General features: G+C 41.0%; 1 protein-coding gene across 1 annotated transcript in view; it reads right to left on the minus strand.

The window, feature by feature from the left end:
• cachd1 (cache domain containing 1) overlaps nucleotides 1-14,584 on the minus strand; it is a 92,801-nt gene that overhangs the window by 16,025 nt on the left and 62,192 nt on the right. The window contains exons 9-15 of the mRNA XM_080033396.1: nucleotides 10,829-11,116; nucleotides 9,996-10,145; nucleotides 6,590-6,713; nucleotides 5,978-6,095; nucleotides 3,610-3,778; nucleotides 2,891-3,033; nucleotides 451-632 (exon numbers count right to left, since the gene is read on the minus strand). Of these exons, the coding sequence (XP_079889522.1) occupies nucleotides 451-632; nucleotides 2,891-3,033; nucleotides 3,610-3,778; nucleotides 5,978-6,095; nucleotides 6,590-6,713; nucleotides 9,996-10,145; nucleotides 10,829-11,116 (1,174 nt within the window). The remainder of the gene's footprint in view (nucleotides 1-450; nucleotides 633-2,890; nucleotides 3,034-3,609; nucleotides 3,779-5,977; nucleotides 6,096-6,589; nucleotides 6,714-9,995; nucleotides 10,146-10,828; nucleotides 11,117-14,584) is intronic.

Consider the following 14,584-nt stretch of genomic DNA (forward strand, 5'->3'; position numbering starts at 1 on the left):
GTTTCACTGCAGGATCTCGTAATTACGAGACCGTAGGGAACTGCCGGTGCAATGGTTTAGGTTTTGACCAACTGTGGATTTACCCATCTCAATATATTCCAATTCTATGTTGATAAATCAAAGTTTAAAAGAAAGAATTTAGGCAGTATTTGTATTAAGAAGCAGAGCACTTTATGGATGTCCGAGAAAAGTCTTGTACACACAGTTGTGGCGCTCTATCACTTGCCAGAAAAATCCTTTTGCTCTTAAGTTCTATTGGCTATTTGACAACCCATTACAATACTACAGTTTAATAATAAAACCATGATTCCTCTCAGTAAAAGCTGGTGACCATTTTAAGCACCAGCATGTGCCTGCAGTTTGCACACGTACTCTTTCCTTTTAACTCCCCCCCCCCCACACACACACACACACACACACACGGTCGCACACCAAAGTAAAAAGCCTCACCATTGTCTGCGGGTGGGGTCGAAGGCTTTGTCCATGAGTGATCCTGGGTAAATCCGGAGCACCCCGCTGGGCGTTGCTATGTAACGCCGCACAATGTAGCAGTTGAGGCTACTCATCTCCATTAGTGTCATCCACTCATCCGTGACGTGACTGGTCGCCATCACCTCATTCCTGACAGAGGACTGAGGAGGGATGGATGGAGGGATGGAGAGAGATAGAGGGAGAGAGAGAGATAGAGAGAGAGAGAGAGAGAGAGAGAAAGAGAGAGAAAGAGAGAGAGAGGTAAACAAGGAGTGGAGAATGAAGTCGATAAATTAGTGGAAAAGTAAGAGTTTTAATCTGGGGTTGGCCACGTTTTTTTTACATAGCACCTTTATTAACACTGTTACAAAGTGTGTCAACGTTAAGCAAACAAGGTGATATCTAATTACATTTTTGTATTTTAGGAACTTCTGTGAAATTGTAGGTAAGAAATCCCAAATAGCAGAGGCTCAGAAAGCCATCATTTAGGTCTGAATGGGAGTGGATTAGCCCCATAAAGCCCTGACAAACACCCTGAAAAATCCCATCCCGGTACGGTGTTCAGAGGAGCTTCTGAAGTCTGAAAGGAGGTGACTGGAGGGAGGGGGCCGCTAAGACTAGCCTGGGAATCAGAGCTGGAGGCTTTAGAGTTCACACACACACACACACACACACACACACACACACACACACACACACAAGGCCAGGAATGCACACACACTGCCAAAACCACTTGGGGTTCAGTCCCTTTCTGACAGCGCTTCATCCTTGATTGATTTAAAAATGGGGCAATCAACAACAATTCTAAATTCTCATATAAATTGTTTGTAAACTGAAAAAAAGAAGTGTTTTTGGGGCTTGAGTGACACTTAAACGACTAAGCGCCTTATTTCAAACGTGTGAAATGTAGCTGTAATGTTTGTAAGCTTGTTTGCCAGGCAGGTAATGCAAGAAATGAATTGAAGTTGCTTTCCAAGTACCTGTAAACGCTTCAACTATCTTGGGACCCATTCATATTTTAATGTTTGTATACATATGTAAAGGTCTGTCCCCTTTCTTAAAGACACAGCACCTCATATAAAATGTGTGTGATTGTTCTGTAATATAAGCTTGCCTGCCAGGTAACCTTAGCAATGAATTAAACTTGATTTCCAAGTACCTGTAAACTGTTCAACTATCCTGGGACCCATTCAGATTTTAATGTTTGTGTACACATGTGTAACCGGACCGCACAGGGCTGGCTATGTGCCATGTGTGTGTCAGGTAAACAACGTCAGCCTTATGTGCTTCTGCAGGCTGCTCTTAGCCGTGAGTATGTATAGATGGATACATTTCATTTTCTGTTTTTAATGTACTCAGGGAATTGCTAGTTTTGATGTATTGTACTTGTATATTTAATATTTGTTACTGTGCAAAAGGCAATAAACAACTTGAATCTGGAGTTGTGTGTGTCGCAGTGTTTCCCCCAGCGCTTTATAGCTAAGGCGGCCGCCTTAGCAACGCCAGCCCCCCGCCTTGACTACCAACCACCCCCCCAAAAAAAAAAAAAAAAAAAATTATTTTAATTTTCATTTTTTTTTATTTATTTTTTTTTAAGTGCTGCACAATTAATGTACTAGCAAGCGCGATGTGTACTTATACATGGTCATAACTGCGCGAAAGGCCGCGATTTGGTAAAAAGCATGTCTCCAAGCGTTTCTCTATCAGCTGCTGTGTCCACGGCTTTGTGCGCGCGACCGTACTGCACCGCGCGACTACGGCATGCACGCGGGAGAGTTAAACGAGCAGAAGCAAACCGACATTTAACATTTTTCAAACAGCATGCTAGTGTAGGCCAAGAAGATTTATTTTCTGAATTTTCAATGCTGCTTTATTTTTACGTTTTAAATTTGGAAATACATGTTAGAAAACGACCAATAAACTCTGTATTTAAAAAGAAATCAAGCAAGTAGGCTAAAAACAACCATTAATGAATTATAGGCTATCGCATCACAATAGGCCTATTGTCCACAATAATCGCACAACAGCCCCCCATCCAAAAAGGAACTTTAAAGTTGAATTTTCACTTTTATGTGCATACACATGTTGAGTGTATGGTCCATTATTTGTATTTAGTGTGTCTGTATAGTATTGCACAAAAACAGTAGAAGTTTTCTTTAATTGTGCTTTGTACTGTCTGCATGTTTGCACATAATTTGTACCTGCACATAGCAAACACAATTGCACAACTGTAAGGTCAGTGTCTGTTGTATTGAAATTAACAGTTTATTTCTTTACTGCGCATTGGCATCTTTGAGCAAAATACCCCCCAAATTTTCGCCGCGGCGCCAATGACCCAGGGCAGTGACCACCTTGACTAAGCCATTTTCTGGGGGAAACACTGGTGTGTCTATGTGTGTGTGTTCCCCTGTGTGTGTACCTTGAGTCCTGGGTTGGCTATGAGGCGTGTGTTGTCGCTCAGGTAGGCTGTGTAATGCTCCACCATGCGTTTGGTCTCCGGCTGGCTCAGGTGTTCATACGGAGAGGAGAAGCTGCCCGCTGCCAACATCACCGTGGGGGATTCTGGGTAAAGAGACAGACAGGTAAAGAGACAGACAGGGACAACAGGGGACAGTTACAGAGATGCTAATATAATCAATGTTTTATAAGAGTTGACAATGGATACGAAATAAGGTTTGCAGATGTATTTTATAGGGTTCTCCACATATTTGTACCTATACATTTTCAAAACTTTTGCATGAATTTTCATTACATTTTATCCTATTTCCATAGCCTTATTCAAAGTAGGTAGGCCTGCTGAAATAAATTCTTAACAGTAATTCAAGCAACAACTTCCCATACATTAGACGTGTTTTGGGAACTTTTTTCAGAATGGGCGGGCGGGCGCTCTAACCACTACACAACAAGCGCCCCCAGGAATTCTATGAACATGTTTTAAACACTAGCGAAACATTGGTAAATTCAACACCTTAACAACACATTCAGTGAATTCCAAACCATTTCCAGAACTCACATTTTGTTCTTCAAATCTCACAACTATACCAAAATGACCATGACTATGGGTACCTCTGTATTTCTAAACCAAAGGTATTCGATATGAGCCCAGTGCTGTGCATGTATGTGGTTCTATTCTCTCACCGACAGTAGCCAGCTGTTTGAAGTGCAGACAGGAGCTGGGCTGTCCCAGCAGGTCCAGACGGTGATACAGCAGCTTGGAGCTGGGTGCTGTGTTCAGGTTCTTCAGCTGCTTGACGGGGATCTCTGGCTGGATGTACACGATGCACAGGATGAACGACGTGTCCTGAACCTAGCACACAGGACAGGGGGGGGGGGGGATTAAGAGGTTTACATGCCTTTCTGGGGTCTTTATTTACTGGTATGAAGGTTGGTTGATGATGTGTTTGTTCATTTATGCACCTTAAGTAGGAGCATATTTATGTACAATGTGTTATGACAATAGAGGTTTTTCATCCATCTATCTATCTATCTATCTATCTATCTATCTATCTATCTATCTATCTATCTATCTATCTATCTATCTATCTATCTATCTATCTATCTATCTATCTATGTCCATCTATCTATCTATCTATCTATGTCCATCTATCTATCTATCTATCTATCTATCTATCTATCTATCTATCTATCTATCTATCTATCTATCTATCTATCTATCTAACATTTATCTTTAGTGACTTGTTTTAACTTCCGAATAAAATACCAGAAAGTTGACGTGAATTATACGCTCTACTCCTACATACGTTGTACAATCTAAAAAGCCAGATACACTGTGATATAACACACACACACACACACACACACACACACACACACACACACACTCCCCCATCCCATCCCACGCTCTTTTCCTGTGTGTGGTGTCAGCCTTCTCAGACAGTGTTTAACGGGCCACAGACGCCCTTCAACAATAAATGTGTCCGATCTTTACTGCTTTCACACTACTGGTTTGAAATGCACCGTGCCAAGGCTAGACTGCTCCTAAATTCTGAGACGTTCTTGTTAACTCATACAAAGTGTCCAACAAAACATAGGAGCTTCTATAATAACTCATAGAAGAAATGGGAGAAAATCCAAGACACATTTGTAATCCTAACAAATTCATATGATTTAAAGACCTACTTCACCAGTGGAAATATGAAGGTGTATTGCACGCTGAGATCCTATGTAGTATAAATGTGCAACAATTTTAGAAATCGGTTCATCCTAGCCTGAGAAAAGGCAGAAAGAGTGTTTTATGGTCTCACTGTCTAAGAAGAAAAACCCCATTCATTATATTATAATTGCGATATTATAATGATAGAACGCCGGTTCTGTATGGGTGATGTATTAGTTACTCAACAGGCTCATATTTTCGTACAAAATAACAGAATTGTGTGGGGAAACGAGAGACACTTTCTAGGCCAATTTGCCCTTTTTATGGCTCCGATGAGTTAGTTTAAAAAAACAACAGACAGCTGTCAAAGTCATGGCAAAGGGGACGTGCTTGAACTCTGTGTGAAAAGAACGAAATGTCAAAAGTTTCGAAAAAAAAAGGTTAAAAGTGAAAAGCCTGAATGAAGTGTGAGATTTCTGCTCCTGCCAAAAAATTATCTAAATGTCAGAGAGACTCAAACTGGTGTCATGTGTGTGTGTGTGTGTGTGTGTGTGTGTGTGTGTGTGTGTGTGTGTACGTGTGTACGTGTGTGTGTGTGTGTGTGTGTGTGTGTGTGTGTGTGTGTGTGTGTGTGTGTGTGTGTGTGTGTGTGTACGTGGTTTTTATTACACAGACTCATTTAAAGTGCCGGACGTTTTGGTTGGAGCAGTAAAGGCTGAGAGTGTAAATCTGTGCGATGACTTTGGACAGTGTTACAGTTATGATTAAGAACCAGAGACAAAAATGGAAGAGAGAGAGAGAGAGAGAGAGAGAGAGAGAGAGAGAGAGAGAGAGAGAGAGAGAGAGAGGGAGAGAGAGAGAGAGAGAGAGAGAGAGGGAGAGCGAGAGAGAGAGACAGACAGAGAGAGAGGGAGAGCGAGAGAGAGAGAGACAGACAGAGAGAGAGGGAGAGCGAGAGAGAGAGAGAGACAGACAGAGAGAGAGGGAGAGCGAGACAGACAGAGAGACAGACAGAGAGAGAGAGCGGGAGAAATTCTACCAGTAATTCTTCTCACACTACGATAAATGGCTCGTTGCTCATCATTTATCCCTGCTGTGACTGTGATGATTTTAAATTATTCTCTGCCGACTTAATCATGTATCCTGCTGCATATCTTAACTAACTTATTATATTACTTTCTTCTTTTCAAACTCAAACATAAACTATACGACAAACCATGTGTAATACATACTCTAATGCCTTACTTACTTCTTATTTTACATTGTATATGAGTCTATGTGTGAGTGTATGCAAGTTTGCTTATTTCTTGCTGTCAGCTAAGTGTAAAAAAGGAAAGGTGAGGTGAGGTGTGTCAAATGTTTAGTATCTACTTGGTCTGTACAGACACCTACCAGTTTCCATGCGTAGCTGACGTTGTAGGAGTGTTTGCTGTTGTCTCTCAGTCGGTTGGCGTGCCACGACAGAGAGGAGTTGACTGGCACAGCGATCACCTGACTGCCCAGAGGGAGGCTGCAAGGAGAGACACACACAATTACACAAAATATCTACACAAAATTACACAGAATTATAACTTCATAAGGCATACAATTACCAAACCGTGAAAGTCCAGTTGTGGAAGGCAATGCTTTAAAGAAGTTAAAGATCCTAAGCTACAATAATATGGTACAAGGTCACTGCGACCTCAGAATATGTAAGGTCGCAGTGACCTTTGACATCCAAAATCTACTCCGATCACCCTTGAGACCAAGTGTGAGTTTGTGCAAAATATGACAAAAATCCCTCTATGCATTTTTTTAGATATCCCATACAGACAGACAACCCGAAAATGACAATGTCTAAGTAACTCAAATACTGCCAGTGTGGATGCATAACAACTAGGAAAAAAAAAATACACTTAAAATATGCTGCTATGTGTGCATCAATTGCTGGTGGAATTCTAGTTTTAAATTGTATATTTGAAGTCAACCTTTTTTCCCACGCTTGTGTTTCTCATCCGTTCTTACCCGATGATGTTCTGCCTCACAGCGGGGAAGCCCGGGATGTTCTCATAGTGGATGATGTCAGTGTGCAGCGGAGGCTCTGTCATCAGGTAGGGACGCGTCAGGGACGGGTGCATCAGGGTGTAACCTGGGAGGATAGAACAAGACATAAGGTCCTTTAAAACTACATTTTATACAGCAACAGAGCAAGAAGGTACATGCTGCAGGTTTTTACCAGCAAGACACATGGCTAAGGTTTTGAATGAACTGCACGCATTAAATGCAACGCGAGGGATGTAGTGCATCAGGGTGTAACCTGGTAGGAATATCACAAGACATAGTCCCTTTAAAACTACATTGTATACAGCAACAGAGCAAGAAGGTGTATTCTGCATGTTTTTATAGGCAAGAGACATGGGGAAGTTTTGAATTTACTACAGTCAGTAAATGCAACTGAGCCTACAGCTTTTTTTTCCAATGTGTTTTGTCATGTATTTTCCTTTCTTTTCAAATATTTATTTTTATTTATTTATATGTAAATTCCTGGTGGAAAGCTACTGATCCCACTGATATGTAGTGAAGTGCTGTGACCCATACAGCTCTTAACAGCAGCAGTGATCCAACGAAAAAGAGAAAAGTGTGTCATTTCACCCTCTTAAATGAGAATGCATCCGTTGTATTAGACAAGGCCCCTCTGTCTTCACAAATCAAACTACGGTGCACATGTGGAGAAAAACTTATGTGCATTTTACGTAAATATATACATAAATAATCCAGCTTGTTCAATCTCTATCAACATAAACACACATTCATAAAGTATAACTGAATGCCTCCCATGCAAAAAATATTCCCAAATTTTCTCATCTGCTATTTCAAGCCCCAGATCCTCAGGCCTCTTGTCAGTGGGATATTCACCTAATTGTATTTACCTACAGTGTAATTGGCAGAAGATAATTAGAACGCCAGCTATTAACTTTAATGGCGCTCGTTTGTTAGTGTTGACCAAGTTTCTGCACTAATAAGCACAGTGTGGTAGTAATAACAAGCTATAACTTGATGGCATATTTATAACCATAACAAACATTTTAGAAGCTAGGGGAGAGTCTTTAAACGGCAAAACTCACACAGCTGCGAAGAAAAAAAAATTCCCTTGCAATAATAACGTTTAAAAGTGGAAACATTATGATTCTGACACTTGTTTGAACTGAGCAGGTGAGTAAATGTTACCCAGGCTACTCTTGTCTAACTCTACTTTGAGCCTATTACCTTAGCATGGGTAAAGTGTGTCGTGAGAAAATCAAGCACAATGATATGTTGTATAGCATCAGGTTTATTTTCAATCAATATAGCAAGAATCTCCACGGAGAGGTCACTGGTTCCAACACACGTGGGTATGTTACAAGGAGTGACAACATGTCCCTTAAATCATGAGCTATTTAAGGACATTGTTGTAGGCAGGTAGACAGGTAAGGCTGGGTGGGGGGAAGGAGGGGAAGACAGGTTGGGAGGCAGACAGGTTTGAGATATACATTCATATTATAATCGTGGGTGGGGCAGGCTGACCCAGAACAGCAGGAGGCTGTCTGTAGGAGCATTGTCTTGGGGGGGGGGGATGGTGGGGGGGACAGAGAGGGGCCCGTCTGAGTGGTTTGTTGGATCTGCATTTGAGGAATCTACACTTCAGTTTACACTAAAACACATTCGATATATACATATATCATTGCACTAAGGTCTATACAAGTTTATAGCAAATGTTCCAACATGTATTCCAACATTTGAGTCCAGAGATACATCATATGCAAAATCTGCTACCACAAGTGTCACAAGTAACACCATCAGAGTACCTTGTTTATAGTAAGTTATGGGACCCAAACTGTAGCTACAACTCCTAAATATATACTAATTCACACACAAAAAAAATTGATGGCTCAAAGTCTATTTCAAATCTTGTAATCTAGTGTTGTACACTATTGCATGTGTACATAAATCCAATTTTTAACTTTTTATTTTATTTCTTATTTATCACCTCTTATTAGCTTACCATGAGGACAGTGTCACAGCTAGCATTGTCGGTAGTGTTTATTCGATATATTTTAAGTAAGAGGACCCGAGCTGTAGCTACAGTGTCATCTAGCTAAAGCCCCTATCCATCAATATCTGCTCTCTCCATGGCTAACAGAGCACAACTTCTGCTGTACAACATCAGCAGATTGAGTCCAGAGTCAAGCTGAGCTCAGGCCAAGACAAACCAAGACCGGACGTGAGCAACTACTGCCCTGCGCTCAGGCACAACTCTACAGGGAATTATATGCCAAAGAAGTGCCAGGGCTAAAAACACACACACACACACACACACACACACACACACACACACACACACACACACACACACACACACACACACACACACACACACACACACACACACACACACACACACACACACACACACACACACACACACACACACACACACACACACACACACACACACACACACACACACACACACACACTTAAGTCTTATAAGGCAACATGGCTATGGGGGAAGTTGATACAGACAACATACAGTGTAATTCCACTTGTGAGCGAAACTAGGCCCACTGAAACATGTACACTCTCTCCCAGCTGTTTGGAGTGTTTCTGTAAGCCTGTGTGACTAATAAAGATTGATAACTTGAACATGTAGAAATGTGTTTTTCTCCTGATTGAGTTTGTTTAGTTACTGGTTTAGAAATCCAAGCAACAGGCAAAGCGTGACTGATTCTCTCCTGCTGTGTTTTGGTGTATTTCCCAGTAGACCTGTTATTATGGAGATGACTTTATTTAGAGAACAATATTTAAAGCCTTATTTGGCTGAGTGAGAGTTGGAAAAGGCTCCATCATGTCCTGCAATGCTAGCTTGACGAGCTAATTCTAATGTGATGAACATGCTACCACCAACTCCACCTGTCTCTATGTGAACTCAGTCACACTAGCTCAAAATGCTTCTCAATACTTTTTTCTTAGTGAAAGCTTTTAGTAATGTCTAAAATAGCATTTTTTAAAAATCTGGTTGCATAGTGTTTATCTGATCTTATTTGACTGTTTAATCCTCTCTATACCTTTTTTTATGTTTGTAAAGCACTTTGTAACATTGTTAATGGTGCGTATAGGAACTTTCAGTTTGTTTTCATTCTTGCACCCCCTTTGGACAAAAGCGGTAGTGTTCTTACTACACCACTTACTGGGTGAGCGCGAAAAAGGCATGAAGAAAAACTGTATAAAATAGCATTCTTTGCACTGATGGTCTCGTTTGCTGTTACATGTCATTTATGATCATCAGAGGAAAAATTAGACTGTTTCAGAAATATTTAAAAGTTCCTCGTAGCACGTTTACGAAAAGGGCTATATAAATGAAGTGTATTTTTATTATCATCATGTGACATACCTTTGTTGTCGATGAGGAACGTGTATGAAGCCAGAGAGTCTTGGTAGTAGGTGACGTCCTCCAGGATGTAAGCCAGGTTCACATCCACCCCGACCACGCCTAGCAACAGGTTACCAAAGTAACACGGACGACTCACTGTCATGATGAACCCTGGAGGGAGAAGAGCGAGAAATATGAGTTAATATCGTCCTCAGGTTAGTTTGATACATTAATGATGTCATTTAGAGGTCATTTCATTCATTACTGGGCAGAATTCAGTTACTCCTTTGCCCTCAGTAAAAGTGTTTAATAAAATCATAGTCGACATTTTGACATATGCTTATTAATTTTCTTGATGAAAGTTAGATGTGAGGATCTATATCTCATGTCGGTACAATGAACATGGACCTAGAGCCACTCATTGACCTATAGCCACTCATTGACCTAGAGCCACTCATTGACCTAGAGCCACTCATTGACCTAGAGCCACTCATTGACCTAGAGCCACTCATTGACCTAGAGCCACTCATTGACCAAGCTAATGGACACCGATATGTTGTAAACTGAAATAACAATTTTAACTCTGGCTTTATCCAACATCTGGATTTAGTTTTAAAAGAGATGCAAATGTACACAATGAGTTAGATATTGCCAAATGTGAATATTTATTCATGCATTTAAGGATGATGTGTAACACAAAAAATAATTGTTTTAATGTAAGTTCTAACCTGGCAGCGTTTCATGATATCTATAAGTTAAAAGTTGTACCCCTTTTCACCTGCAGTATCTCACTTTAATTGAGAAACCAAACCCCTCAAAATGTCATTCAGTCCAATAGTGTGCCCTCCACTCACCGTCCCCCATGGGGTCAGAGTAGGGCAGGCTGAAGCGGGCCAGGTCGATCATGCGGTTGGGCAGGTTGATGTAGAAGCGGCCCACGGTGGTCTCCAGGTTACTGAGCTGGTTGAGGACCATCATGCTTCCCTTCACCACGGGCAGAGTGTTGGCTGCTGCTGCTGAGCGGGACGAGAGCACTGCGGAGCCACGGTCGCCCCCGTACAACCGGTCCACGCCGTATTTCACCGAATTCTGCTCGGCCAGGTCCCTCAAGAAGGCCAGCTCCTTCAGGCCTGTCACTCCCTCTGTAGAAGAAAGGGGGTAGAGAATTAGATTAAAGATGTAGTGCGTAACTTGTTTTATATATAAATTAATGTCGGTTACATTGTCAAAAGAGTTGAGACAAAGTTGAGTTATATCAGCTCCACCAGACTCTCTGTATTTCTCAGTGTAGATGCGGCGACAGTGTTGTTGTCTCAGAATTGCTCATGGGGGCGAGAGAAGTTACGCACTATAACTTTAAGTTAAGTTGTGTCAAGAACAAATATGTAACTGACGCCATAGCTAACAGCGCGATGAACAGGGTAATTGTCCAAATGAAAAAAAAAAGGCAGAGAGACGTTGAAAGGAGGTAAAACAAATTATGAACAGCTCTTAACTGAAAAACTGAAGGGTGCATGACTCAAATTACTATTTTATAAAAAATGCTACACACTGCTCTCTTTCCCCTCCGGCTGAAAGAAAAAGCAAATTATTTCGAGTGGCTTGAAAAAAAGAAATCAAACTCCCGCCAACAAACTTGTTGGAAAAGGCTGAATTAATCAAAGATCTTTGAAAGATGGGATGTATTTCACCTCATGTAGTTCTCGTGGGTTAAGTGGGAGGCTTGCGTTACATGTTATCATAAATCAAAGTACACACACACACACACTACATTGCTGTATGATTTTGGCCAACTTTTTTTGGCATCAACAACAGTATAGATATTTCAAATCATGAAGCATGAAGGGCCGGACTAGCTGTACTACGTCATCCACCAAGCTTTACTCTTACAATCCAGCGCATCTGCTCGACTCCTATTGTCATCTATGAGGCTCAAGAGATCACAACACCAAATCAATCTCTCGTCGCGCTAAAGAAAATATGCAGCTAAGAAGTTAATGCACGGGTCAGACTCCATCTTTCCGCGCCTACTAGGGTCATCTGGGAGGTAGTACGCTGGATAACTGGCCCCCTTACACACAGCTGCCACCTGGAACATTTGGCATTCCCAATGTGTGTGTGTGTGTGTGTGTGTGTGTGTGTGTGTGTGTGTGTGTGTGTGTGTGTGTGTGTGTGTGTGTGCGTGCGTGTGTGTGCGTGTGTCTGTCTTTCTGTGTATGTGTGTCTGTGCCAGTATCCAATCATTGACTGGATTACAGCAGGATCCCTTTCTAATGCCCAGGCTTTTGCTGTGCTGATCATCGCGCTGGGAGGCAGTGAAGTCATGGGTGGCAATGTCAAAGCAACACAAAGGAGACAGTTAGCTGGCAGAGCAGGGTTCAGTTAGTTTGAATACAAGAGGGAGATACTCATGTTGTTGTTCTTGAATAGGTAGGGAGATACTTCATACTAAATGTATCGCCATCTTTGCCTTTTTTCAAAGATGGCAGTGCCTCAAAGATAGACTTACATTTGTTGTTGTTGTTGTAAGCAAGCAGGTATGTTCACAGTTAAGTGATTCTCAGTTAAATGCAGTATACACTTAACCTTCCTCTCGTGTTAGGGTCGCCACCGACCCGTTTTGGTTTTCAAATGCATAAAAGAACCACTTACATTTTGTTTATTGCTTCAAAATTTCATGACTTTGTCAGGAACCTCAATTTCAACAAAATAAAAACAATAAAAAATGTTTCACTTAATTATAAAATGCTCTGGTGGAAATTATAACACTGGTGGTGTTAGGGTCGTTTTCGACCCGGTTATAGAATAAGATGTAAAAAACAATAACTAGAGCCAAAACTGAAATCTTAAGTGCACTGTCAGCCAATACAATGACAGTCAGCTCCTCTCCCAATCATGTGAGCTCTGGGGAGGTTCTCATTTTGACTTTTTTTGCCCTTATACCTGCATAAAAGCGAAACAAACAGAAGGGTATATCCAGGCATGTGAGGTCAATTCAGTATAGAGTTAGTGACTTGCAGAGTGCACATCTCCTATTTGCAGTATTCAAAAATTAGGAGATATACAGTGAGCCAAGTTCTGGATCATGTTTTTGGTGAAAATGGCCACCTGATTCTAAAAATAAGAGGTGTCAGGTCTGCCGAAGCACTAAGGACAGAAAGATAAACGGATTGTGCTTTACCTGCAAGAAATATCTCTGCAAAGAACACTAAAAGTGTTGCTTTTTGTCACACATCTGTACACACACACACATACACATGCACACAGAGACTTTTACTTTCTTTTTCTGTTTCTTTTTACTAGTTTTGGAGCTAGTAATTGATTTCGATTAGTTTGATTTGTTGATTGGTTGTTGTTTATTTGACCTTACAAATCTATATTTTGTGTTGTGACTTGTTCTGGTTTTCATTGTGTGTTTGTATAATGCTGAAATAAAAGTTTTTTTGCTCTTTTCTGAAATAAATATATATGGGTCGTAATTGACCGGTAACACCATAGATGTTAAAAAGGTCAATAATATTAATATGAAAAAATAAATAAAACAAATTTTGTTAAGAAATGTGTTCTCATACCCCTCAGTAATAATCAGGTAACACAACAACCAAATATTTATATATATGATTCTCTTAAGGTTAATTTAAAAAAAATTTAAACTGAAATTGAGGCGCATACTGACAAAAAAAAGGCCCAGTCTCCTACACCAAAAATATTAAAAACAATATTTTCATGGATAAGGAAGCCTAACAAGGTAACCAAGAGATGAGAAACAAAAAGGATGATAGATAATTGTTTTTAGTGTTTTTTACAGCTGATTTCAGACACGGGTCGAAACCGACCCGCTAACACCATGGATGGTAGCAGGAAGTTAACACAGGAGGAAGGTTAAACGGAAGAACATACAGTATGCAAAGGTGAGTTTTTGAGTCTTTTTGCAGAAAACCTCTAACCAAACAGAATGCTTTTTATTCAGGACACACACACACACACACACACACACACACACACACACACACAAACTGTGTATTATACATCCAAGGGACTTTGAACAATCAGTACTTCACATTTGGCAGGGGATGTGAGGGGTAAGACACACACAAAGAGCCTTTGAGCTGTGTACAGCAGCATCTGCAACAACACAAATGTTTTTGGGGATATTTGATGCTAATAAACTCAATAGATTTCTGAATCCTTTTCATCATGGGGCTCTTTAAACCGCCAAGGTCCTCTGTCAGTCTCACACACACACACACACACACACACACACACACACACACACACACACACACACACACACACACACACACACACACACACACACACACACACACACACACACACACACACACACACACACACACACACACACACACACACACACACACACACACACACACACACACACACACAGAGCCGCATGCCCTTTGAAGTCTCACTCTCTGCTCTCTTAGATGTATCTCATTTCCATTTGCAGATGCAAAAGAGATTTCTATTAATGGTGGACTAATGCCTGTGCGGCAGAGGTGTGTGTGTGTGTGTGTGTGTGTGTGTGTGTGTGTGTGTGTGTGTGTGTGTGTGTGTGTGTGTGTGTGTGTGTGTGTGTGTGTGTGTGT

The sequence above is a fragment of the Ammodytes marinus genome (assembly GCF_949987685.1).
Source record: "Ammodytes marinus genome assembly, chromosome: 8".
Taxonomy (NCBI): Eukaryota; Metazoa; Chordata; class Actinopteri; order Uranoscopiformes; family Ammodytidae; genus Ammodytes; species Ammodytes marinus.